The sequence below is a fragment of the Aethalodelphis obliquidens genome, unplaced genomic scaffold (assembly GCF_003676395.1).
Source record: "Aethalodelphis obliquidens isolate GAN/ISIS:26980383/991018 unplaced genomic scaffold, ASM367639v1 scaffold40, whole genome shotgun sequence".
Classification (NCBI taxonomy): domain Eukaryota; kingdom Metazoa; phylum Chordata; class Mammalia; order Artiodactyla; family Delphinidae; genus Aethalodelphis; species Aethalodelphis obliquidens.
Window position 1 is genome coordinate 7211646 of NW_020837984.1, and position 24630 is coordinate 7236275.

Here is a 24630-nt window from a genome sequence, read left to right on the forward strand (position 1 = left end):
ATTCTCTTGACTCAGGAAGAATAATCACCACCCCGCCTCTACCAGTTTTTGCCAAACAAGATGGTAAGACTTTCAAAATTAAAATTATATACATATTCCAGGGCATATATTAAATATACATATGCCCTGGAATATGTATATATTTTGATACTTACATAGAAATATATGGAAGCTTTTGACTTTATGATAAAAACCAAAAGATGCCACTCCCATTCATGCAGAAAGCAAAAACTGTCAAGTCCTCAGGGAGAACTTTTAGCCTCTAATTTTTTCAGTAACAAATACAACCATGACTGATAAGCTAGTATAATTTTAAATTATTTAATTTTATACCTGGAAAATAATTTGGGAGGATCATCTAGCACAATCCTTATATAATAAGAAGCAGAGGTCTATGTGTTTAGAAATTAAAGAGGAACTTATTACAGTAAAATGGCACTGAAGTAAAATATTACACACTTTTTTGTTGGTATGGTAAGCCATACCCAAAGTTAAATTTGAGGCTCAAACCACAAGTATAAAACAACAGTAGTAAAGGAACCAGGACCGCACCTAAGGTCCCTAAAAGCAGTGATGAAGTACAAAAGATCTATTTGGGCCTGAGTCAAACTGTACTTACTAATTTCTGAGAAAGTCACAGAATGTGATCTAAAATGGTTTCAAACCAAAATAAAAACATTTAAAGAAAGAGGAACCTCTTTGGGGGGGCACTATTTCCTCCCATACTATCATTCTTAATTCAGTTTATGGTGTATTACGGATACTGCCGTTAAAAATTGTCCCAGTGACCTCTAAAAGTGCTAGAAAGATGTCAAGATTTAAGTCAGACTGAGTAAATCCAGGTCGCTATTCCACCATAAAGATGACATGAGAAAGCAGGTAAAGACAAATCTTAAAGAGCAACAAAGAAAGGGAACATAATTTAATAGGAAAAAATGCCACCAAAAGTAGTATAACCCCATTTTAAAATCCAGACTTCTCTCTTTATTTTTCAGAGATTAAACAAGTAACAAAGTAGATAATAAGGCAGTATGTGAAAACTGGAAGGAACTGCATTAAAGAATTCCAAGAGACTAACTTTGCCCCATGTTTCTTAAACCATGACTACTTTTACTGAGGTAGTGACAAAGGAAAAAGTAAAAATATTAATACCAGGCATCACCACATCTTCATTTTTTGATCTTTCCTTATTTTAGAAGCCAACCTCTTATAAGGTATGCCCAGAATGTCAAAAGCTAAAGTCTTGATTTTTAAAACTTGTTTCTTCCTTTGCTGTTATATTTATGTTATTCCTTGTATTACAGTACTCATTACTTGCTACTGTGTGATGAATTTAAAACAATACATAAGAGCGCATATTCAAATTTCATTCATTTCAAACATGGTCTAGATTAACTATATAAGTTGATACAAATTTTTCACCACATATTTACTGTAGAAAGTTTCACCAGTCTGGTTTCTGCTTTCCCCCAAAAATAACCTATTCTTCCCCTGACCCCAAATATAAACAGAACCTGCCTTGCAACATGATGAAAGCAGTAATCCATTAGAGCATAATAAACTACTAAAGATTCAACACATTCCTCCTCTCCAATACTCAACTATAATAAAAATGCCAGGAATAATAAAATTCTGAATCTACAATTCTTTAAAACACTTTCCTACCTTCACATTGGTTCCTTGGAAGAATCTTCCACCTTGTTTTTATCACATTTTCCAAAATTTGTAGTCCATAATACTGAAAATTGGAGAATAGAAGCATGTGAATATATTGCTGTAAGACTGGCAATTTCCAGGATTCACAAATGGACAGACATTCACACATTTACATCTAAATTTTCAAAAACATTATGCTACCAAGTTTAATTACATATATTAAACAAGGATCTATTTGCCCATATACTGAGTTTTCATGCATTTTCCTCACTTTATTGTTTACTACTCTATTTAACGTCCTGCTGTTTATACATGCTCACACCAGGAGGAAGAACCAAATAAAAAGCCCTTAGCAGCCAAATGGGCTTAGTCTGTAGAAGGAAAAGTAGCAGCCAGATACGAATTCACAGCATAAATGACTGCTTATAGGCTCACGTACTTTAACACGACCAGGCTCCTAAGAATTTAGCAGCTTGGATGCTCTCAAGCTTCCTACCATCTTCTAGGAGTTGTAAGCTCTTGGCCAAGTATTAAAGTATTGTCACAGATACTTTCTACAGAAAGTGTTTACAAACATCACTGGTGTGTTACTTAAGGAGCAGCAAGACAGCCCACGGGTTTAATTTTAAATTTTAACCCCACCCTTAGAGTTGCTATTTCTACTAATTTAAAGATAAACTTTTGTGCACAGTCAAAATAATACACAAATGAATGTTGCAATCTGTATCTACCTTTCAGGTATTCCTTCCAACTATAAAAATGATAACTAAAAATGTAAGAACGTTAATAAATACAAATACCACCTTCAAGCCATTTTGTCCCTCCTGTTGATTACTCACTCTAAATAGTCAACAATATTTATAACAATTTACAAGACTACAGGAGTTACTACCCAAAATCATTACCATGACCAATTAGTGTGGATAGACAGGAGGAAGAAAAGGGTCAAAACTGTTGTGGTATGCTTCAACTGGTTGAATTAGGGAAGAATCAGCCATAATACCTGAAAGGTAAACTCATTCATATATAGACATTTAACCTCAGATTGCAAGTTTTGGCTGAGAATAAGAGTTCATCTTTAAAATGGTTAGTCATCACACAATAAAATAGGAGCATTAGTATTTCAACCAAAGGGATCATGTGAATGCACACTTTATCCAAAGCACAATATAGACTGTCCCAAACTACATTGTGCTCAAACAGTGTTTTTGCTGTTTTCTTTCATTTTTAACATTTCATACTTTTTAGGAAAAATTTGCCATTTCAACCCAAATCCTACATTTGCAGAACATTCCTTAAAAAGACTTCAAAAATAAAAACAAGGCCAAAGCAAAATTCTGAAATTACAAATTATAAATTTGATGCCATGCCAAAAAAGTTTCATAATCAGCAGTAAATGGTGAAGCTTTCTTTCCTGTTCATTTACCTCTCTTTATAGATCTAAGTTTCAGACAAATGTAAATAAAAAAGGTAAGTTTCTCATTGACTAAAATTCTAAATTAACTTTTAAAAACATACTACCCTAAACTTGCTTTAAATTAATTCTAAAGGCATGAAATCAGAGTGTCAAAAGTTTTACTAAGTCAAAACAAATGCACTTCTTACTACATGGAATATATACCCTCTTGCTAATTCTCAACCAATTACAAAGATCTTTAAGAAACTAAGACACAAAACCTGCCATAAATACACCAGTTAAGAAGTACTAATCTTAATGATAACTTAACCATATTTAGCCAATGTATTTTCAGCCTACCCTTTTTAACTGAAGGATATCCCCCCCTTCATTGTTGCATTTATTTACTTCTGCCTTTATATCTGATACTGTTACCTGAATTACCTATTTACTAACCTCTAGTCCTTTCTCCAACTGTAAAAAAGTAGCACAAGCTTGCTGAAGATACAATTCATCTTTTCATCTTTCCGCAAACAGGTCTGAGGCAGGAAGCCCAATAAAAGCTTTTCACTACTTAGTTCAAAGGAATACATAGATCACCAACATAGTACCCTAAAACCCAATCTCTCCTAGACATTAAGACTCTACACATGATGAGAATTCACATTTCTTTGAAAAGGAGTATTTAGATTAAAAAATCTGAAGTGATAGCCAAATCTGAGGGCCAATGATAAATAACTACTTTGGAAATATACATAAATAATCCAAATATCATTCTGAAGTATTAAGTTTCTGCTTTACACCTCAGGACTTGAGAAATCCACTGCTGAGTTATGAAGATGAGGGACAGAGAACAGCAAAGACTAAATGAAAAAAATAAATGCATGAAATGATCCCTATGGTAGAAATTTCTACTGAGCCCTTAGAAATACTTATTTTACGCATTGAATTCCCCTTTCCCCTCCCACCGCCCATGAAACAAAAACAATTGATGAACAGAATTCAGTTAAAGGGAATCAAAAGGGTAGACCTTGTGGAGGCCTGCCGTCAAAGCCTAGCTGTGTCAGTTGCACAGGAAGACACCCCTTTTCTTCCTATTACAAGCAATCAACATAATGGAACATTATGATTAATATCAGGTAGTGTTAACATCTTTAAAGAAAAAAAAATGATTGCATAAAAGCCAAATGTCATAGTGCATAAATTTAGCACCAAATCATTTGTAATTTATGTAAATGGAAGAATTCTTTACCTGTTGCTTTCTTTCTGTTCCTCTAATCATCTCATTTTTCACAAGACAAATTTGAGTTTTTAAAAATACTGTTGATAAATCAACTTAAACATTAGTAATGTCTGTCAGTATAAAAAGCAAAATTTACCAGGCAAGCAAACAGGCAAACACTGTTATGTTACTTAAGGTTAGCACTTTGAGGAAGTTCTGGACTGTATTTTTGCCCTAAAATTTATAAGATGTCAAAACTAGTTAATATTTTAAAACTGTTAATTAACACAGTCTGATTTCAGAAACAGAGGTGAACATGGCTACTTTCTGTTTTAACACAATGTATACCAAGTGGAAACCTTGTGTGTATTTAAACAGAATGCCATGCATGGTATTTTACTACTTTAAGGCAGTTTAAAGAGAAGTGTGAATCATCAAGCCTAAACAGTCAAAACACATTTTGATCAACCCTTCTGTTCAAACTTAAGAAAAAAGGACCCAAATGATAACATTTTCAATTGCAAATAAAAACTGAGTGCTGTCCCATTAAAAGCATTGGTACCATGGAGTAGGGTTTTACGCTGCCCACACAACTTGGTTTTGGAGGTGCCTAGCCTGTGTTATATTGATTACTTGCCCAAAATAATTCCTCTGATGTTATGTTTCATCTCTGAATAACATTCAGAATTTATGCCGAGATCTGTACACATATTCTAAAAAGAAAAAAAAAAAAACCAAACCAAAAAAAACCCCCAAACAACAACAAAAAAAAGCCACCTTGCATACTAGTCCCAATTTCAAAACTCCATTTATAATTCTTAGGACTATTTGCAAGAATTCATTCTATGTTTAAGGCTAAATTTTGAAATAAGTTAACATTATTAAATGATTTGAGATAACAAATCCTAATACTAAAAATGAGATACCTTCCTCAAAGTTTATGACTGGAAGAAAAGAAGAAATAATGGATTTAAAAAACCACCACTTGCTTACTTTCGTGTTCATATTCTGTGAAAATTCCAAAATTGTGTCGACTCTTGTCCATGCATCAGGATGCTCCTTTAAATGTGTCAGTACTTCTTGAGCCATTCTTTGCTAAAATAGTATACAAAAAGAATTTTAAGCTAACTTGTTCTTTCGAATGGTATTGAGCAAGGCACAAATTCTAATAGGACGGTGATTTTATCAACTTTCAGAAATACTCAAGAAACTAGTCCTTATAGAAATAAAAATGTGTCCATTATCAACTTTAATTAAGAATGGGTACAGGGCTTCCCTGGTGGCGCAGTGGTTAAGAATCCGCCTGCCAATGCAGGGGACACAGGTTCGAGCCCTGGTCGGGGAAGATCCCACATGCCGCGGAGCAGCTAAGCCTGTGCGCCACAACTACTGAGCCTGCACACCACAACTACTGAAGCCCATGTGCCTAGAGCCCGTGCTCCACAACAAGAGAAGCCACTGCAATGAGAAGCACACACACCGCAACTAGATAAAGCCTGCGCGCAGCAACGAAGACCCAATGCAGCCAAAAATAAATTAACGAATTTAAAAAATTAATTAAAAAAAAGAATGGGTATATTCTTTTCAAACAGAAAAGTGTTTTCTTCCCCTAATCTGCTTTATTTGGTATTCTCAAAACTGAACTTAAATTCAATCAATTATCTACTCCAACATAAACGGGTTCTCAGCACACAATCAACCAAAAGCAACGTATAAAAATTCACATCTACTTAGATAAGTTATGTAATGGCACACTCTGGTTTATAAGAGTCACCAAGATATCTTTAACAAACTTTATCTGTAAAACTATATTTCAGGGGAGACAGATAAAAGCTAAGTCTAAGTAAGTCTACAACTCTCTAATACCTGTTGATACACATAAAACATTAAGATCCTTTTAAAGCAGTATTTTCAGTTTATTGTAAACACACCTTTGTCTCCGAAAATCCTTTAATTTCACATATTAAATCCTTGCTTATTTTGAAAATTTTCTTTTTTTGCTTTTGTATTTCTAAAATGCAAACCCAGAATATTTAAACCTATGAAACCATCATCTAGAATTAACAAATGTTAAGATTTTGCTGCACTTGTCTGTTTTTCTTTTAAACATAAGATCTAAAACTTATGGAACTTTGTACCTTTCTTCAGCGCCATTTCCTTCCTTTGTTCCTTCTTTAGAGATAATCATTTTCATGACTTTGGTGTCTTTTCCTGTCTGTATTTTCACAGCATGTGTATGAATTTCATATAGTTGTGTGGTTACTAAATTTTATATAAATAGTATATTGTAGAAATCCTTCTGCAGTTCGCTCTTTCCATTTGACATAGTTTCTTTCCCTCGGCTTCACTGAGATATGATTGACAATTGAGAGTTTTAAAGATCTAGCCATGTTGACATTATCCAGTTTCTTCATTTTAACTGTTAGTTTTTCACACAATATGAACACTACATTTTATCAAAGGCTGATAAGTCTACTAATTTTTTTCAGGAAGCAACCGCTTAATCTTTTTCACCTCTATAGGCTGTTTTGTAGCTCAACTGGATCCTCCCTAATTAACTTTTACCTATTTCTATCACATGTTGTAACCAAAGAGTAAACTTTTATGGTTTTAAAATTTGGCAATTATCCTTCTGTTAGATCGTTTACTTGATCAAGGGTTTGATTCTATGGGTTAAACAACGAAGCATCAAAAGGAGGGGAGAAAAGCATTCTTATTTAAACCATCTCTGACACAGACACCTCATAATCTTTAAGTTGGCTTTTATTCCAATTTACAAAAAAAATAATTTTCTCTTGTGGCTTTTTTTTTTTTTTTTTGTGGTACGCGGGCCTCTCACTGTTGTGGCCTCTCCCATTGCGGAGCGCAGGCTCCGGACGCGCAGCCTCAGCGGCCATGGCTCATGGGCCTAGCTGCTCTGCGGCATGTGGGATCTTCCCAGACTGGGGCATGAACCCGCATCCCCTGCATCTGCAGGCAGACTCTCAACCACCGCCACCACGGAAGCCCCTCTTTTGGCTTTTACACACTGCTTATTGTTTAAAACGTTGACAAATACACACCCACTAAATTAGGTAATGGTTCTGTATCCTGACAATAAGACCAGAAATACTTTGGAACTTGAAAGAAAAATAAGGTGCCTGGGTTCCACCCTAAGGGTCTGGGATTAGAGCAAGTGTGTGAAGTGTTGAAATACAACTATACATTTTTTATTTGATTTATTTAAAGGGTTGTAATTGTATCATATAATAAGCAACCAACAAAAGGTAGAAAGAATGGTGATGTGAACTATTTATGGCCAAAGCCCATTTTAGCAGTGTTTTGATTCTCTTCCTGAGAATATCTAACTGGATAGACTTGCATATAAAACAGTAACAAATATTAAGAGGATAAGGTACATCAAAGATCCATGACTAGTAAGTTATTTGGTCAAGATACAACTTTATCAGATTTTTTGAAGTGATGAGCATTCTACACATAAATGAATAGTTCCCACACTATCACCATTCATTTCCATCTCCCCATAAATCACGTTCCTTCCTTTTCAGTCATCCTTTTTGTTGTAATTTTACTCTCTAAAGTTATTGCTAGTATTTGCGTCCTTTTTTTAATTTGTCTTAATCCCACTGTCCTTACATAATATATCCTTTTCTTCTTTTAAAAAATATATTCCTTTATTAACTTAAAACCCCAGGAGGGGTTAAAAAAGGCACAAAGGGAAACAGAGGAGAGAGAAAATCTGGCATCTCCCTGTGTTACTAACTGAATGGTGAAAGTATTTTAGTTGCTAAGCAATAGATAAAAGAGTTCAAGACACTTAACACAGTACTGGAGAAAACACCCAACTCCAACATTTTTGTTTCCCTGGCGTCCTACTTGGCTAAAAATAGAAAAATGTTTATAACAGAAGGTAGTCCTAATATTACAGTGCTAATTATTCTACTATACTACCCATCTAGGCAAAAGTTCTATCTACAGATTAAAGGCCACCCTTCTAATAATTCCTTCCTCTCCAAAGTTACGAAATCCTTTTGAAAAAAGTTAGGCTACATACAGGTGAGTTTAAAGCTTAATTAGCAAAATTTCTACTTGCTATTTTAAGTACATATTTTATGACAGACCAAAGCCAAACAAAAACTCCCCACCAAACCATATTTTAAAACAATGAGTTTGGGCTTCCATGGTGGCGCAGTGGTTAAGCGTCCGCCTGCCGATGCAGGGGACACAGGTTCGTGCCCCGGTCCGGGAGGATCCCACATGCCGCGGAGCGGCTGGGCCCCTGAGCCATGGCCGCTGAGCCTGCGCTCCGCAATGGGGGAGGCCACAACAGTGAGAGGCCCGCGTACCGCCAAAAAAAAAAAAAAAAAAAAAAAAAAAACCCAAACAATGAGTTTACATCACGTATGTGAAATCATCTTCATTATACTTTCAAAGTCCCCTTTAAACAGAATGGCTCCTAAATAGCAGTCACCGCTAACAGGTGCTTTACAAAACCTCATCACTAATCCTCCAGTCTCTTGCAAGGTAGGTAACTTTGTAGATGAGACTCTAGAGGAATGACTAGAAATCTTACTGGAATAAATTTAAGACATTTAACACTAAAAACATGTTTTCCGGGCTTCCCTGGTGGCGCAGTGGTTGAGAGTCTGCCTGCCGATGCAGGGGACACGGGTTCGTGTCCCGGTCCGGGAAGATCCCACATACCGCGGAGCGGCTGGGCCCGTGAGCCATGGCCGCTGAGCCTGCACGTCCGGAGCCTGTGCTCCGCAACGGGAGAGGCCACAACAGTGAGAGGCTCGCGTACCGCAAAAGAAAAAAACAAAACATGTTTTCCACTGCAACCTTCAACTTTTTATTCAAAATAAAACCCCCAAGAAGTGGTATATAAAAAATTGAACAAGGAAGTTTAAAGATATCACTTTCAGAAAAGGGGTTCTTAACTGCCTTTAAGCTCTAAGCCTGTTCCCTTATCTACAACAAATACCAACTTACTGATTATTCTTTATGCAACTGACTTGTCCCATGAGAAATCTAACCAGACATAAAATTCTTACTTTTGGTAAAGTTAATTTTGTCTTCATAAATGGAAATATCTGTAAACACTTTTCTAAATCTAGTCTTTATTCAAAAGTCAAATTTAAAACAAATCATTAAATCTCGACACTGTGAAACATTACTAAAGCAGTATTACAACATAGTCTTCATAATTACTTCTGTTATAAGCCTCGAACACTGGTCTATTTAGTCATCATACTTCTAGATGCTGTGAACCAGGTTAAAAAAGAACGAAGACTAAAGAGCAGTGGCAGCTTAATGATGTGATACAATTAAATGCCTATCTTCCTAATGGCTTATAGACTTATGCTTCTAATATAGTCAAACTTGAGCCCAACCTTACTTCATGTATTTCAACCTTACTGTCATACTTTCTTCCAAAAGCAGCTGCTTTCCATACATCCATGCTGGGATGAAATGGAGCTTAAAGCTCCATGTTGAATGTATGGTATGTGTAGTAAATACGGATACTTTTTCAGGAATGCTTTTGGAGACAAGAACACTGATCGAAAGCGCCTAGGAGTATAAAACTGCACTAACAAGCTTACAAAATCACTGTAATTTTTTCCACTCATACAACTTTCATGGCCCTTTTTCCCTTTAAATTTTTTCTTTATTATAGTGAAACCAATGTTAGATTTCAAAGGGAACAGAAATACTTATGCACTTGCTAATATTTATACATCATGTTTTTTGGACTATCTATAAAAGATACTACTATATCCACCTTTCAGAGGTTTCTAAAAAGTATCAAAGTAGCCAGGGTTTAACTATGCAAATATAAATTAATGGCTTGACGATACATTATCTACCAGAAATGCACTTTTTGGCAACAAAATTTTACTAATAAGATATCTGTCACGTCACCTTATAAGATTTTTTAAATCCAGGAACAGAAACTTTTACTCGTTTAAAACTTTATTAGGTCCACAGGGTGCAGATTGAAGATTGTCCAGTTTCTTGTACCATAAAAAAATTTTTAAATTTACAAACATTCCTGTTTTTTTTAAAAAAAAAACCCAAACCTTAAACTGATCAAAACATAGATTAAGTGTAAGATAATTTCCTATTTTAACAGTTAGCACTTTTACAAGTGCTAAAATTCAAACAATGTAAAGATACCTGGTATTGTGGGATATTTAAAACAAGTTTTATCTGTGAAGTACTTCTGCAATTTAAATGTTTCAAAAACAGAAGACTCATATTAACTCCAAATACATTAAATATATAAGGGACATACAACCTTTAATATCTACAAAACATTTAATACATTGGGCTATATCTTTTATTAAATGGGGTAAAGGTTGCTGAAGAACAGAACAAGTATAATAAAAATATTCCAAAACTTCCCACTCTAAACCATTTCAAAATGTAATGCAATTTCTTTCTCCAGACCACCTCTCAGAATATATAATTCCAATTTAATACAAACTATGGGAAATTTTTAAAAAGGTGGTAATTTAAAATTTTATTCTAAACTCAACAACTTTATTACTCTGCAATAATGTTTTGATCAGCTACTTTACCTGGGCTCCTTCTCCGTGGTATAAGCAATTCACCACGTTGTCTAAAAGGTTGATATCCAGTTTTTGGCTGAAATCAAGCAGCTGGCGAGCTGCATGGTCTGCTAACATTGTCATAATTGCTGGCATAGATTACTGAAAATAAAGAGAAAGAATTTAAGGCGCCTATGAAGTTTTGATATTGTCAAAAAGTTTCTACTCAAGTTATTTTACTTCAACCATGTTCTTACAAATATTTTACTTTGTATTTCAGAGATTTTACCTAAACAACTGACATAGTAAAAGCAAATAAATGCTGAAGTTACTTAGGTACTCCACAACTGCATTAATCATTAGGGTTCACTTTATTTTTACACCCCAGAAAAATCATACTGTTCTTTCTACTAACATGTATATAAAGTTACCCTAACCCGTTTTAAAAATGATTATTAAAGAATTTATGGTCCTAAAACCTGATACAATTTAAAATCTTGATCTCGAAAATTTTAAATACAGATGAAGTTCAAATGGATCCCCGCCCCCCGCCCCAAGTAAGGTCTTCTAGTTCAGTAAAAGCTCACTTTCCCTCATTTCATGTTACCTTAATTTTTAAGATATATTGAAGACGCTAAAAATTAAATGTGGTATAAAGATTTTCCTATATATAGCAATGATTAGCTAACAAGTCTAACAAATCTGGTGTCCTTAACCTCTATAGAACTTAAGCTTTTGCACTCAATTAAACCATTTATATTTGTTTCTTTCATCCATGAATTTGTGGAGATTTAAATTACAAGCGTACAAGCTCCTTCAATATATGTTCTAGGAAAAAAAACTATGGTTAATATGTCAAACAAGATTTTTTTTAATTTCCAAGTACTGACTGGCAAAACAAAAAGCTGTAAAATCTTGCTATTTTCTAAATAAGACTAAATTCTACCACAACAGAAAAATGAGCTTCTTCACCTCAAGTAATGTACTGGCTAAAACCTACTGGTTCATATGCAATGGTACCCCTTTAAGAGGATTCTACTCCAAGATGCTGGCACACATGCACATTCTTGTTGCCCAGCCTTATAAAAATCTTTCCTTTTGCTTTTTCTTCAAAGCCAGTGCCACTTAAGTCTGACTGGCTAAATCAGCACTCCTCAAACTTTTTGGGGTTAAGATGCCTCACAATCAGAGGAACAGGATAGTTGTTGCCAAATTTAAAAAATTCACAACTTGTATACAATTACAGACGATTCAGGACACCATGAAAGCCATGCATGAAACCTTGAGCTAAGTACCCCTGGTTTACTGTACTTAGACCCAACAAGGTCAGATGGTCATCTCTACTTCTCCCTCTCTTAACCTTCCAAGATCAGGAAATGGGTGGCTAACTTAATTACATTATGTTTGGACAAAGCAGCTTGTTAGGAAAAAGGCGTTATTTCTTGTCTATTTTATAACAGGTAAAAAAACGTTAACAATGGCAGCAATTTTAAGTCAAATGTTTTATTTAACGATAATATCAGTTACAACAAAGTAGAAGTCTGAAGGATCAGTTAGGTTAGATATAATGTAAAAACTGAGAAATTATGAGTTCGAGGAATTTTATTCCTCTTAAGTCCTTCCATCCACTGTTGACAGTAAAAACTGGTGAGATTTCAAAAATTTCTACAACAGTTATTAAATGTATTTTTAATGCAAAATACCTGACATACACAATCTTTGATCTAAATACTAATAGGAAAAAGAAAATATATATTTCACAAACGGAAGTGTAAATTTACCCCATTCAAGTGCCATACAATTTCAAAGGATCAGACAATCTTAAAAATTGAGGCTGAAAAGCAATGTCCACAAAACCAAGATCTATACATCAAATGTTTTCGATTGGGGGGGTTAAAAATTGAACGAACTTTTATCCTATTTCATCCTATCATAATTTAATAGCCAAAACGAGAAAGAATAAAGTGACTCTAAAAAGTTTCATTTTCAAGCACATTGTCCTTACAAAAATGAGACAAATTCCTGTGAAAAAAAATCAGGTTTAGAATAGAAGCTTGTGTTAAATACAGCAGGGTATGCCACCCTAAAAACTAGCGGCTATCTTCGAAATGACCTACCTATTCTCGAACCGTACGTAGTACAGAAATGGCGGCTTTCTAGTCAATGCCAAGCACATTTAGTCTCCCAAATCAAACAGCTTCCAAAACATTCTTTCCACTAACAGCAGTGTCCCACGCGCTTAAGATACACAATCAGGCAGACAGCAAACAGCCATAGCGGGAGAGGTGAAAGAAACCACAAAACCTTTTCCTTCTCCTTGGGACACTCAATCCTAAATTCCACTCACTGTATAGCAAATATAAGGTATTATCCAGCCACGTGGTGACTCTACAAGTGACTACCAAAATACCTTCACTGCCACTTCAAACTGAATAGGCAGGCAACTACACACTGCCAGCTCCCATCCAAAACCCAAAAAATCATAACCGTTAATGATAACTACATAGTAGGTCAAAAAACAAGTCGCTGCAAGGAGAAAGACTGCTACTTTAGATTGTGTGGGCAATTGCCTGCTTCATTGAGTAGAAACACACCTCACTACGGCCCGCCCTCCCCTCTCTTCCCACTCGAACCGATGTGCAGCACTTCTAACTATAGCATACTGGAGCACGCACTCACCCCGCCCATACTCGGGAGAAGGCATTTAGACCAGACGCCAGAAGTTCACCGCCCCATTCTCTATGCAGCATGGCCTCTGCGTGGTCAGAGGAGGTCCGGACTGGGCAAATCTCTCATGCTTCCCCCAGTACACCACTTTCTCCCACCCACCCCAAACTCAGACACGGGAATGAAAGAGAATCAGGGTATTATCCACTGTACAATGCCAGCAGTAAATGAGTCGATCACTTTACACACGCAAGTCCCCCCAAACAAACTACAGCACAGAACCTCATCTGCACTTCCCTGAAAAATCAACTAACCTTTCCTACTTCTAATTCTACTCCGTAAAAAACCAGAGATTCTGAGTTTCCCTGCAGGAGGAGCAAGGACTTAAGAGCCCCTCCCTCCCGCGATCCCAAGCTCTCCACCGAGGGGCCACGTGATGCAGGCGGACGTTTCAATGCTGCTGCACTAAATATTTCTGGAAACTTCCACTCCTAATAATTTACAGAAATGTTCCTGAAATCACCCCAACTTCTCCCCAACCCAAGGGGCTGGGTAAGCCCTTCCACCCCCGCGCCGGGCCCCACTTCACTACCACGCTCCTTGCCTTCCTCCACCGCTACCCGCACACGCGAATGACCCAGCAAGCGCTCCCCTCCCGCGGCAGCCTCCCCGCCTCCATCCCCCAGCGGCAGAAGCGGCTCCATTCAATCGCAGGCTCTGCTGTGGGCCCGCCGCCGCCTCCCCGGTTCGCCTCCCGCGGCCGCCGCCGCGCCCCACGCCAGCCTTCTCCCGCCCTGCCGCCCGACCCTCGACCCCGAAGACACAGTCGACTTACCCAGAGATTGAACCAACTGCTTCTTCCTTCCTTGTCGGGGGATTAGGGCGAGGGAGGATGGGGGAGGGAGAGGGGAGGAAATCAAGGTGGGTTTCACAGTTTTCCCACCTTAAAAAAGGAAATTAAAAAAACGAAGAGGATAAGAGCAAAAAAAGCTCAACAATATTTACTATTTCAGGGACACCTCCCCCCGATACACACACCCGCCACCCCCCCAAAAAAGGAGAATTAATCTGTGGAATAAATGCTCCCGCCTGGCTAGGGAGTGAGGGAAGGGGGAGGGGAACGGGGTCAAGTCCCAAAGATTCTGCCCCAGGGAGACCCTCCAGCTACAGGCGGCAGCAGGAGCGGCAGGAGTAGGGGCTATAGAGTCCACACGGCCGGGGGACGCTCTGCTGCCAGTTGCAGTCCGACCCCCCCCTACCAAAATACGGCTCCCTCACGCGGCTCCGGCGCTGGGCCCCCCCCACCCAGGCTCGCCTAAACTTTCCCCCCTTCTCCTGCTCCTCAGCGACTGGTGGTTCCCCCCTCCCCCTCTGGGTGGTTGCACGGACTGCAGCAGCAAAGACTGGAACAGGCACCACCGCCGGGTCTGTAGCTACTGTTGCTCTTGCTGATGCTGTAGCTCCCGCTGCTCCTGCCGCGGCCGCTGCAGCCGCTTCTCCCCCTCCTCCTAGTGCCTCAAACTCGGAACCGGTTGAAACCGGTTCAGACTGGGAGATTCCATCTCGGTTGAGTTTTCAGCCCATGGCGCCGCGGAGCGTTTGGAACCTGGGCCTCCGCCCCCAGCCCGCCCGCCCATTGGCCGGTTCCAGCCACAGCCGCGCCATCAGCCTACCTCCTACTGGCCAGCTCGCCCGTCAATCCCACCTCAAGGCTCCACACAAGCCCGCCGCTTCGTCCCCCGCCTCTTTCCAGCAGCGATTTGCCCGCAGAGTGGGGGAGGGGAAGAGGGGCGGGTCGCAAAGGGGCTAGGAGGAGGGTGGAGGAGGAGGAGGTGGGACGAAGAGCTGAGCCCTGCAGAGAGGAGAGCGAAGAGAAGCCGCGCGGAGGATTGGTTCGAGCGAGCTGTCAATCAAACGTAGCCCGCCCTCGACTTCCCGCCCCCTCCCGCCGCTCCCCCTCCCAGTGCTTAGCCCGCAGGCCCGGCCTTTCCGGCTCGCTCATTGGCTGGGCGCCTTTGGTGACGAAGAGGGTAGGGCGCAGCTCCTGAGCTGGTGGTGGCGCGAGTTTGAGCGCGCCGCGCGGTAGCCCGCTTTCGCTCGGCTTCTCCCGGACCCGCGCTGGCCCGCCCCCGCCGGCTCCCGCCAACATGCGGGGCCTGAGCCTGTCGGGATCGGGACCCGCCCCTCTGATGGGGGCTGCGCTACTAAAAGGGAGGGCACAGCGAATTGTTTTTTTAATCGGGGAAGGGTGGGGTGGAAAAAAGGAGCGAAAAGAACACAACGGAGGCCAACTAATTGTAGGCCCCGGACCTCTAATCCATTTTAAAGGCCTGGGTTTGGGGCCAAGATGTTGAGAGGTTGGGGTGAGGTGTGGGGTGCGCACTCTTGGCGCCTCGTGGTTTTCTCGGAGACATGGGAAAGATACTTAGTTCTTGGGCAAGTCTCCTTCAAATTGTAACTCGGTTTCTCCCTAGGCTGGAATTTGGCTTCTTTAACAACCGATCCTTCCTAAAAATTAAGACGCTGTAATCCCTGTAATTGGTTTAACATCGTCTGTTTTTTCTGGGTGAGCTTACATGCCAACTGCCCTTGATCTTCCCCTACCCTCGGTTTTTCCTTTCAGCATAGCTGCCCTTCGCATACTTCATGATCACCAAATAGTATTTTCTTTGAAAGTCGCACGCATTTGGCCCTTCATATGGTTGCCTCTCTTGTCCCCAAGTGCCCCTCCAAGTAAGCTTTATTGATTGTTCTTTGCTGAAGAAACACCAAGCAGCCCACCAAAGTTTAGAAGGCCCATTGTGCCACCAAGAGGTTGATAAATGATTTATTAAATCAACACTCTTTTCTCCAGCAAATCCTCACTCACAGTGGACAAAGGCTTACACCAAAGCATAACTCCCTCACCCTCCAATAGATTTACCAAAATGATATTGGATTACTTTCAGACCTGAGATTTTTATTCATTGCCTAACCGAACAATATCAAGCCAAAATATATAATATATATTATACATACACTGATCATGTGGAATACCTACATTCTATTACCGGAAAAGTGGGGCTGTCCTGTTTTTTAAAAAGTTTTTCCCTCCGCATTTTCAGCTCTTGGAACAGGCCACTGTTTTTTTAGATGGCAGAATAATACGAATACAAACGGCATAAGACCTGACTGCTCAGAATGTGACCTTGGGCAAGTCATTTCACTTCTTTGGGCCTCAGTTTCCTTCTCACCCATTAATGAGGCTGATATCACCCATGCCTGTCTCATCCATGTAAGGGTGAAGCAGATGTGAAGGAGCAGTGCGACTCATAAAGCACTTTGTGGATTGTAAAGTCCGAATTGTCCCAGTTTGCTGACCCCTTCTTTGGTGCTTTTCATGTCATCTTTAAATCATATCCCTTAGGAGGTCTTATCTGTCAGACCATAGTGAATCAGATATAAATATTTAGCCCATTGTTTTTGCCTAGAGTTAGCCAAAAAGGGCAAAAAGAAGTGACAGGAGCAGATAATTATGTTTGATCACTGTATTTTCAGAATCAAATTCAGAACACAGGTTTGACATATTTCTAATCCTTTTCTCATTGCCTTCATTTGTTGGAGTCAAACAGACTTCAAACCTTGGAGTGGGATATGAATAAGGAAATGTAAGTAAACTGTATTGAGTGCCTGCCTGCTATCTAGCAGGCTGTTACAGACCTTTCTGTACAGTATTTCACTGAATTCTTATAGCAACCCTGTGAGGTAGTTACTCTTTTCCTGGTCCTACTCTTGCTTCCCCGCACCCTCTATCACACATACTTACACATACACACAGGTACACACCACCCCACAGGAGCTGAGTCAACTTAGAACCCATGTTTGTGTTCTTTTTACTAGTTCACATTGTCTCACAAAACAACATTCATCAGAAAAAAGAGAAACAAACTCATAAATTCCTTTTTACTACTTGTTACTTATTTCTATTAATTTTTTTAATTTAAAAAGTAATACATGATCATGATTAACAACTCAAACAATAGAGAATGAAGTATCTATGGTAAAAAATAAAAGTCCTCTTCGTATGTCCTCCCCCTCAGTCCCCAGTTCTTTTTTCTGCTCTGGGATAATCATCATTAAGGGTGTGATATGTATATTTTGAGATATCTTCTATGCATTTACAAATATACTTGCTTTATGTTTTGTTCAGCATATATGACATACTATACATATTATTTGGTGGCTTGTTTTTTACTTAACAGGTCAGAATGTATAACTCCACTTCATCCTTATTGACAGCTCCATTGTCTTCCCCATCTTCTCAGTACTATAAATTACTCATCCAGTCCCCTATTGAGGACAGTTAGGCTATTTCTCATTTTCTCTCTTAAAAATAATGCTTCAGTGAATATCCCTGTACATTTATCTTTGAGCACAAATGTGAATATATCTCTAGGTTCATATCCTAAAAGTGGAACTACTGTGTCAAAGGCCATGTACATTTGTTATTGTGATAGGACCTGCCCAAGTGTCCCCTAAAATGATTGTGTCAATTTTCACACCCACCACAACATGTGAACAGTACCTGTTTATTCCCTATCAAACCATAGATATTTGCTATTAAGGTCACACCAGAGTCAAATCTTTGCATTTTAATTTGATCTTTTGCCTCTGAAGACAGTCTCTACTGACTGTGAGCTCTTCAAGGAATACATAAATTATAAGATTAAATACCCATATAATGTAGTAAAAAATATTTGAAGTAAGATATGAATTGATTATATTATCTTAATAATGGAATTGGTCACTTCACTCTTTTTGAGAAAATTGATATCACTTTGACCTCAGAGATATAACAATGACCTTCCAATATGCACTTCTTCCTACCAGTCATAAGAAACGGGCACTTAGGCTGAAAATACCATGAGTCTGACTCACTGGGTGTATTCATCTATTGGGCACAAATTCACAATTCCATGGGATTGTTCTTCCCATGAATCTTTAGGGCACGTTTGTGACTTTGCAAGACCTGAAAGGAAGCACTGGGAGAAATATTTCTTTGTAAATATCTTATAAGGAAATTGTTTCTCTATTTGCTTTTAAGAATACTTCATAAAACAGTACATCACATCACATCACATCCTTGGATTTCAAAAACATTACTAGTGTAACTTGGACAATAGTACAATTGTGTATGGTGGTGAAGCATGGAGGTGGGAGAGAAGAGATACTCTTTTCAAGAAAAAATTGCCCTGGGGGCATAGTCCAGTTTGCAACCCTATTCCTATCAAACCCAATTTACAGTGTTGAGAATATTTATGGAAAATTATGAATATTCTGTCTGTGGAGCTAAACTCCCTATGTGTCTGAGACCTCAGTGAATAATCTATATGGAGTCTGTGACACCTCATATCATTCAGAAGCAGAATTAGCAGTTGTCTGAAAGTGAGCTGCTGCCTTTTGGGGAACATAGCAAAAAAGCATCTGAGAAGGCTGCTAAGTCTAGGAGTTATAGTTTGACAGTCTGAGAAATTTATACAGTTCTATAAGGTAATTTTCAACAATGGGTCCCAGACTCTCTTACATAGAAGTGAGATAGGAAATATCATTTCACTAGGATCATTCTCAGGCAGGACAAGGGAAGCCACAGAGTTGTTTTTGCTGAAGTATTTCTAAGCCAAAAATAAAATAATGAGCTGGTGTTTGGGGTCTGCATAAATAAGAAGTAAAAAAAATAAATAAAGAACCAGGGAAGGTAAGATGCCTTTTCTTTGGAAAGATGTGGGTTGGAAAGATGCCATTTCTTTCACATATAACATACCATTAACTATTAGGCAATTAGAATCAGAACAGGAAGTAAAATAAAGGAAATGAAGAGGTGATGCCGATCCATTCATCCAACAAATATTTTATTGAGAGCCCAGTAATTGTTGGTCACAGATCTAAGTGCTAGGATTTGAGAGGGCGCAAATCCGACAAAAATCTCTACTTTTATTGAGCTTTGAGTCTAATGGAGGACACTGGGAGTAAATAACAAGTGAGAGAAATGGTATGTTGTATAGTGATAAGTGCTAAGGTTAAAAATGAATCTGGATGTTGGAATAGGGAATCGGGATGGTACAATTTTAGATACAGTGGCTGAGGAAGGTAATACCTAGAATGTAATATTCAATAAAAGACCTGAAAGAAATGAAGGAGGGAGTCCTTGCAAGCATTTGGGAGAAGTGCTTTCCAGGCAGATGAAGAAATAAAGGCCCTGAGGCAGGTGCATGTTTGGTGCTCTAACACTGTTAGAGCCAGTTCAACTGACTCCTGGGAGCCAACTGTTAACTTTTCAAGAATTTTGTAAGCTGGTTGTCAAACACAGCCATTGTTAAAAAATTAAATTATATAAACTTACTATTAAGTAAATAAATTATATTAAAACAAAAGTAATAAATACTCAAAATCTATCACTTCCTAATTAAGTTATTTCATTTTACTATTATCTATGCTCTTGAGATTATTTACATCAGTGGTATTTGCATGATGGAAATACCATATAATGATGTGCTACTGCAAATACCTTCACAACTCCACGATTTGTGACATCACATTGGTGGCTTGAAATTGGCCATAAAGGGAGTATTTATACCATGGAAGTCAGTTGAAGCAACAAAGGGGACAGATGATGTAGGGCCTTACTCTAGGCTGTTGTAAATGCTTTGACTTGTTTTCTCAGTGAGACTGGGAGCCAACCAGGTGTTGGAATACAGATGTGATGACTTGACCTGACTTCAAATTTTAACAGGATCAATCTAGATGCTATGATAAGATTAGGCTGGGGAGCAAGAGTAGAAAAAGGGAGATCTATTAGGAGACTCTGCATTCATCCAGGGATAGATTGGGGCTTGGACCAGAGTGGTAGTCATGGAAGTATTCAAAGTCAAAATATATTTTGAAAGTAGAGTCAAAAGAACTTCCGCTGGATGGGATGTGTGAACGAGAGGATTTGAGGATGACTCCATGGATTTTGGCTTCAGTGACTGGAAAGGTGTAGTTTCCATTTTCTGAGGTGGGCTTCAGCAGACACAGATCGAGGGGAATCGGGCTGAATTAGGATCTCAATTTCCTATCATCTATCTTTAAAGGCAGGGGCTTTGTGCCAAATTCTTAGTTGTGCTTAAGAAATATTTGTTGAGGGCTTCCTTGGTGGCGCAGTGGTTGAGAATCTGCCTGCCAATGCAGGGGACATGGGTTCAAACCCTGGTCTGGGAAGATCCCACATGCCGCGGAGCAACTAGGCCCGTGAGCCACAACTACTGAGCCTGCGCGTCTGGAGCTTGTGCTCTGCAACAAGAGAGGCCGCAACAGTGAGAGGCCCGCGCACCGCGATGAAGAGTGGCACCCGCTCGCTGCAACTAGAGATAGCCCTCGTACAGAAACGAACACCCAACACAGCCAAAAAATAATAATAATAAATAGCGTTCCCTTTAAAAAAAAAAAAGAAAAAGAAATATTTGTTGAATTCATGAATTAATCTCTTTTGGCTTTTGTAATCGAACGAAGTCCTGGAAATTAATGTTGATGAGAAGATGTTACCAGACGTGAAATTCTGTGACTCTAAGACTCTGAACAAAAGGAGAAAAGCTACTAGATGCCACTCCAAACTAGGTCCACTTTCCTTCCTTTAATTCTCACCACTTAGTAGGTCTATCTGACACTTTGCTCTGCATCTTTCTGCCTGCCTGGTGCTTTAGTTGTCTGATCAGAAGCAGAAAACTTAAAAAACAGATAAGAATAGTAATATATTATCAAATTTTGATAATATTTTATCAAAAGTAAGTTTAAAAACTTATTGGCCTATAATAAGCTGAAAATAGATTCTAAAAACAGTAAAAAATGATCTATCACATACTCTGACTTTAAAAGGAAAGAAGAACATAGCAAAGTTAGTGGATCTATTTCTATGGTTCTCAATGCGGGCAATTTAATCCCCAAGGAGACATTTAGCAATCAAACATTGACTCACCAGAAAAACATTGTTAGCCAATGTCAGAACCAAACAGAGCACATTATAAGTCCAGGTAGAGCAGAAGGTGTAGGTAATAGTAATAATAATAGCATGAAGGCGTTGTTGCTTGTTGGGGAGCTACTAGCATCTAGTGGGTGGCGGCCAGGGAGGCTGCTAAACATCCTGCAATGCACGGGACAGATCCCCACAACAAAGAATTATTCAGCCCCAAATATCAACAGTCAAGAGGTTGAGAAACTGTGATCTAGTTATAAAATATTTGAAGTTATCCTGGCCTAATAAAGGAAAAAAAAAAAAGCTGAACCTCAACTACATCAGTCTTTCTCAAACTTCACTGTATACATGAATCGCCTGGGGTGCCTTTTGAAATACAGATTATGATTCAGTAGGTCTGGGCCAGGTCTGAAACTCCTTTTCTAACAAACTTCCTGGAGATGCTGATGCTGAGTCCCTGGTTTGAGTAACAAGGCACTGGATTATGCCACTGTACTGTCTTTTGGAGTGGGATGGGGACAGGGATTCCTTAAGAATTTGTACTGAGAAGTCCCAAAAAATAATGTCTGGGGCATGGTATTTGCAAGTTTTTACTCAGCTCATAAAAAATACGTTATTTTTGGGTACTCTGTATTTTGCGATTCTTTCCCCCTGGTCAAATCTTTAAAGTGTATTTCTAGAGCAGAAGAAATTCTTCTCTGAGGAGATCAAATTAGTCTCATAAATGTTCGTAGAAAAATCTCAGTACCTCAAGTGTGAGGTGGTACTATTTTTAAACCATTTCAAGCTGATTTCTATATACTTGAGAATGTCAGAATTAAACAGCTGAGAGATCATAAACCCAAATAGATCAGAAGGGGAAAGTAATAATAAGAACAGCAAGTATAACCTCATATGGTCAGAATGGCTATCATTGAAAATTCTACAAATAATAAATGCTGGAGAGGGTGTGGAGAAATGGGAACCCTCCTGTAATGTTGATGGGAATGTGACTTGGAGCAGCCCCTATGGAGAACAGTATGGAGGTTCCTTAAAAAACTAAAAATAGAGTTGCCGTATGATCCTGCAATCTCACTCCTGGGCATATATCTGGAAAAGACAAAAACTCTAATTCGAAAAGATATATGCACCCCAATGTTCATAGCAGCACTATTTACAATAACTGCTAATAAGACATGGAAGCAACCTAAGTGTCCATCGACAGATGAATGAATAAAGAAGATGTGGTACATATATACAATGGAATACTACTCAGCCATAAAACGGAATGAAATATTGTCTTTTTCAGCAACATGGATGGACCTAGAGATTACCACACTAAGTGAAGTAAGTCAGACAAAGACAAATATTATATGACCGCTTATACATGGAATCTTAAAAAAAGTACAAATGAACTTCTTTACAAAACAGAAACAGACTCACAGACATAGAAAACAAACTCATCGTTACCAAAGGGGAAAAGGGGTGGTGAGAGATAAATTAGGAGTATGGGGTTAACGGATACATACTACTATATATAAAATAGATAAACAGCAAGGATTTACTGTATAGCACAGGGAACTATATTCGATACCTTGTAATAACCTATAATGGAAAAAAGTCTGAAAAAAATATATATATAACTGAATCCCTTTGCTATACACCTGAAACTAACACAATATTGTAAATCATGGCCTTCCCCTGGCGGTCCAGTGGTTTAGACTTTGTGCTTCCACTGCAGGGGGCATGGGTTTGATCCCTGGTCGGGGAACTAAGATCCAGCATGCCACGTGGTTTGGCCAAAAAAAAAAAAAAAATTGTAAATCAACTACACATAAAAACAAAACCAAAAAAACAGCAGGTATAATAATGGCTAACATCTATTGAGCACTCACTATGTCCAGGAACTTTACTAAGCACTTCATGATATTTATTCATTTAATTTTCACAATAACCCAGTGAGGTAGGAACTATTACTATTGCCATTTTAAGATGGGAAAGTGAACACAGAAAGTTAAGGTATTTGAAAATAAAGTGAAAAGTATACAAGGATACCCTGATTTTAAAAAAATGAGTGAAAGAAGTATGAAATTTCTTCTTATTTCCTAGAAGAATAAGAACCAAAAGAGGTTCTTATTCCTTTCCATTTGGATGTAAATTTCAAAACCTTGTAAGAAAGAAAAGAAAGAGAAATACTATTACCTGGAAGGACTGGAACATGTAGATGTAATGGGATCTTAAAAAAAACAGGGACTTCCCTGGTGGCGCAGTGGTTAAGAATCCGCCTGCCAATGCAGGGGACACGGGTTCGAGCCCTGGTCCAGGAAGATCCCACATGCCACGGAGCAATTAAGCCTGTGCGCCACAACTACTGAGCCTGCACTCTAGAGCCCGCGAGCAACAACTACTGAGCCCACATGCCACAACTCTTGAAGCCCGCATGCCTAGAGCCTGTGCTCCGCAACAGGAGAAGCCACCTCAATGAGAAACCCGTGCACCACAACGAAGGGTAGCCCTGGCTCACTGCAACTAGAGAAAGCCCACACACAGCAACAAAGACCCAACACAGCCAAAAATAAAATAAATTGATTAATTTAAAAAAATTTTTTTCTTTAAAAAAAACAAACAAAAAAAACTTGATTCTAATTTGACTTAGAAACTTTCAAATTCTCTTAAAATTTATTTTAGATCTATGGTCAAATTCCCATAGAAAAAAAGTTGGTATAAATCCTACACAACATTGTAAATCAATTATACTTCAATAAAATTTTTAAAAATCCTGTAAGTTATTTATTTACTTATTTAACCATTCTAAATTTATTTCAATAACAGGTACATTTGCTCAGGCATTTTGAAAATTGTCACAATTCATGGAATCTTTTCTTAAGAACAGTCTAGCATGATTTGCCAATACAACTCTTTATTTGTAATGTAGCTAGAATCTGAAGATTTTCAAATGAATAATATTTGAACCACTTTTCACATGGAAAATGAAGTGAAAAATGTTACAGAACTATATGGGCCATTATAGTCATAATTTCAGTAATTCTAATCCTCTATAGATGAGGCTTATGCCATTTATCTAAGAAATGTGGAAAACGATATATATGTATAAGCATGAGATCATAATATCCTTCTCTACAAGTTCCTTTTATACTAATTGTTGTATTGC

The 24630-nt window shown here is 38.5% G+C and overlaps 1 protein-coding gene across 3 annotated transcripts in view; it reads right to left on the minus strand.

Annotated features, from left to right (window-relative positions):
* Positions 1-15057, minus strand: part of XPO1 (exportin 1) — a 44075-nt gene extending 29018 nt beyond the window's left edge. The window contains exons 1-4 of one of the 3 annotated variants that reach the window (XM_027131788.1): positions 14328-15057; positions 10856-10987; positions 5268-5369; positions 1666-1738 (exon numbers count right to left, since the gene is read on the minus strand). In XM_027131788.1, coding sequence (XP_026987589.1) covers positions 1666-1738; positions 5268-5369; positions 10856-10981 — 301 coding nt within the window. In that variant the 5' untranslated portion in view covers positions 10982-10987; positions 14328-15057. Of the gene's footprint in view, positions 1-1665; positions 1739-4082; positions 4140-5267; positions 5370-6412; positions 6434-10855; positions 10988-14327 lie in introns of those variants that run through there. The other 2 variants (XM_027131789.1, XM_027131790.1) reach the window with 2 other exon arrangements.
* Between the last annotated feature and the right edge of the window lie 9573 nt (positions 15058-24630).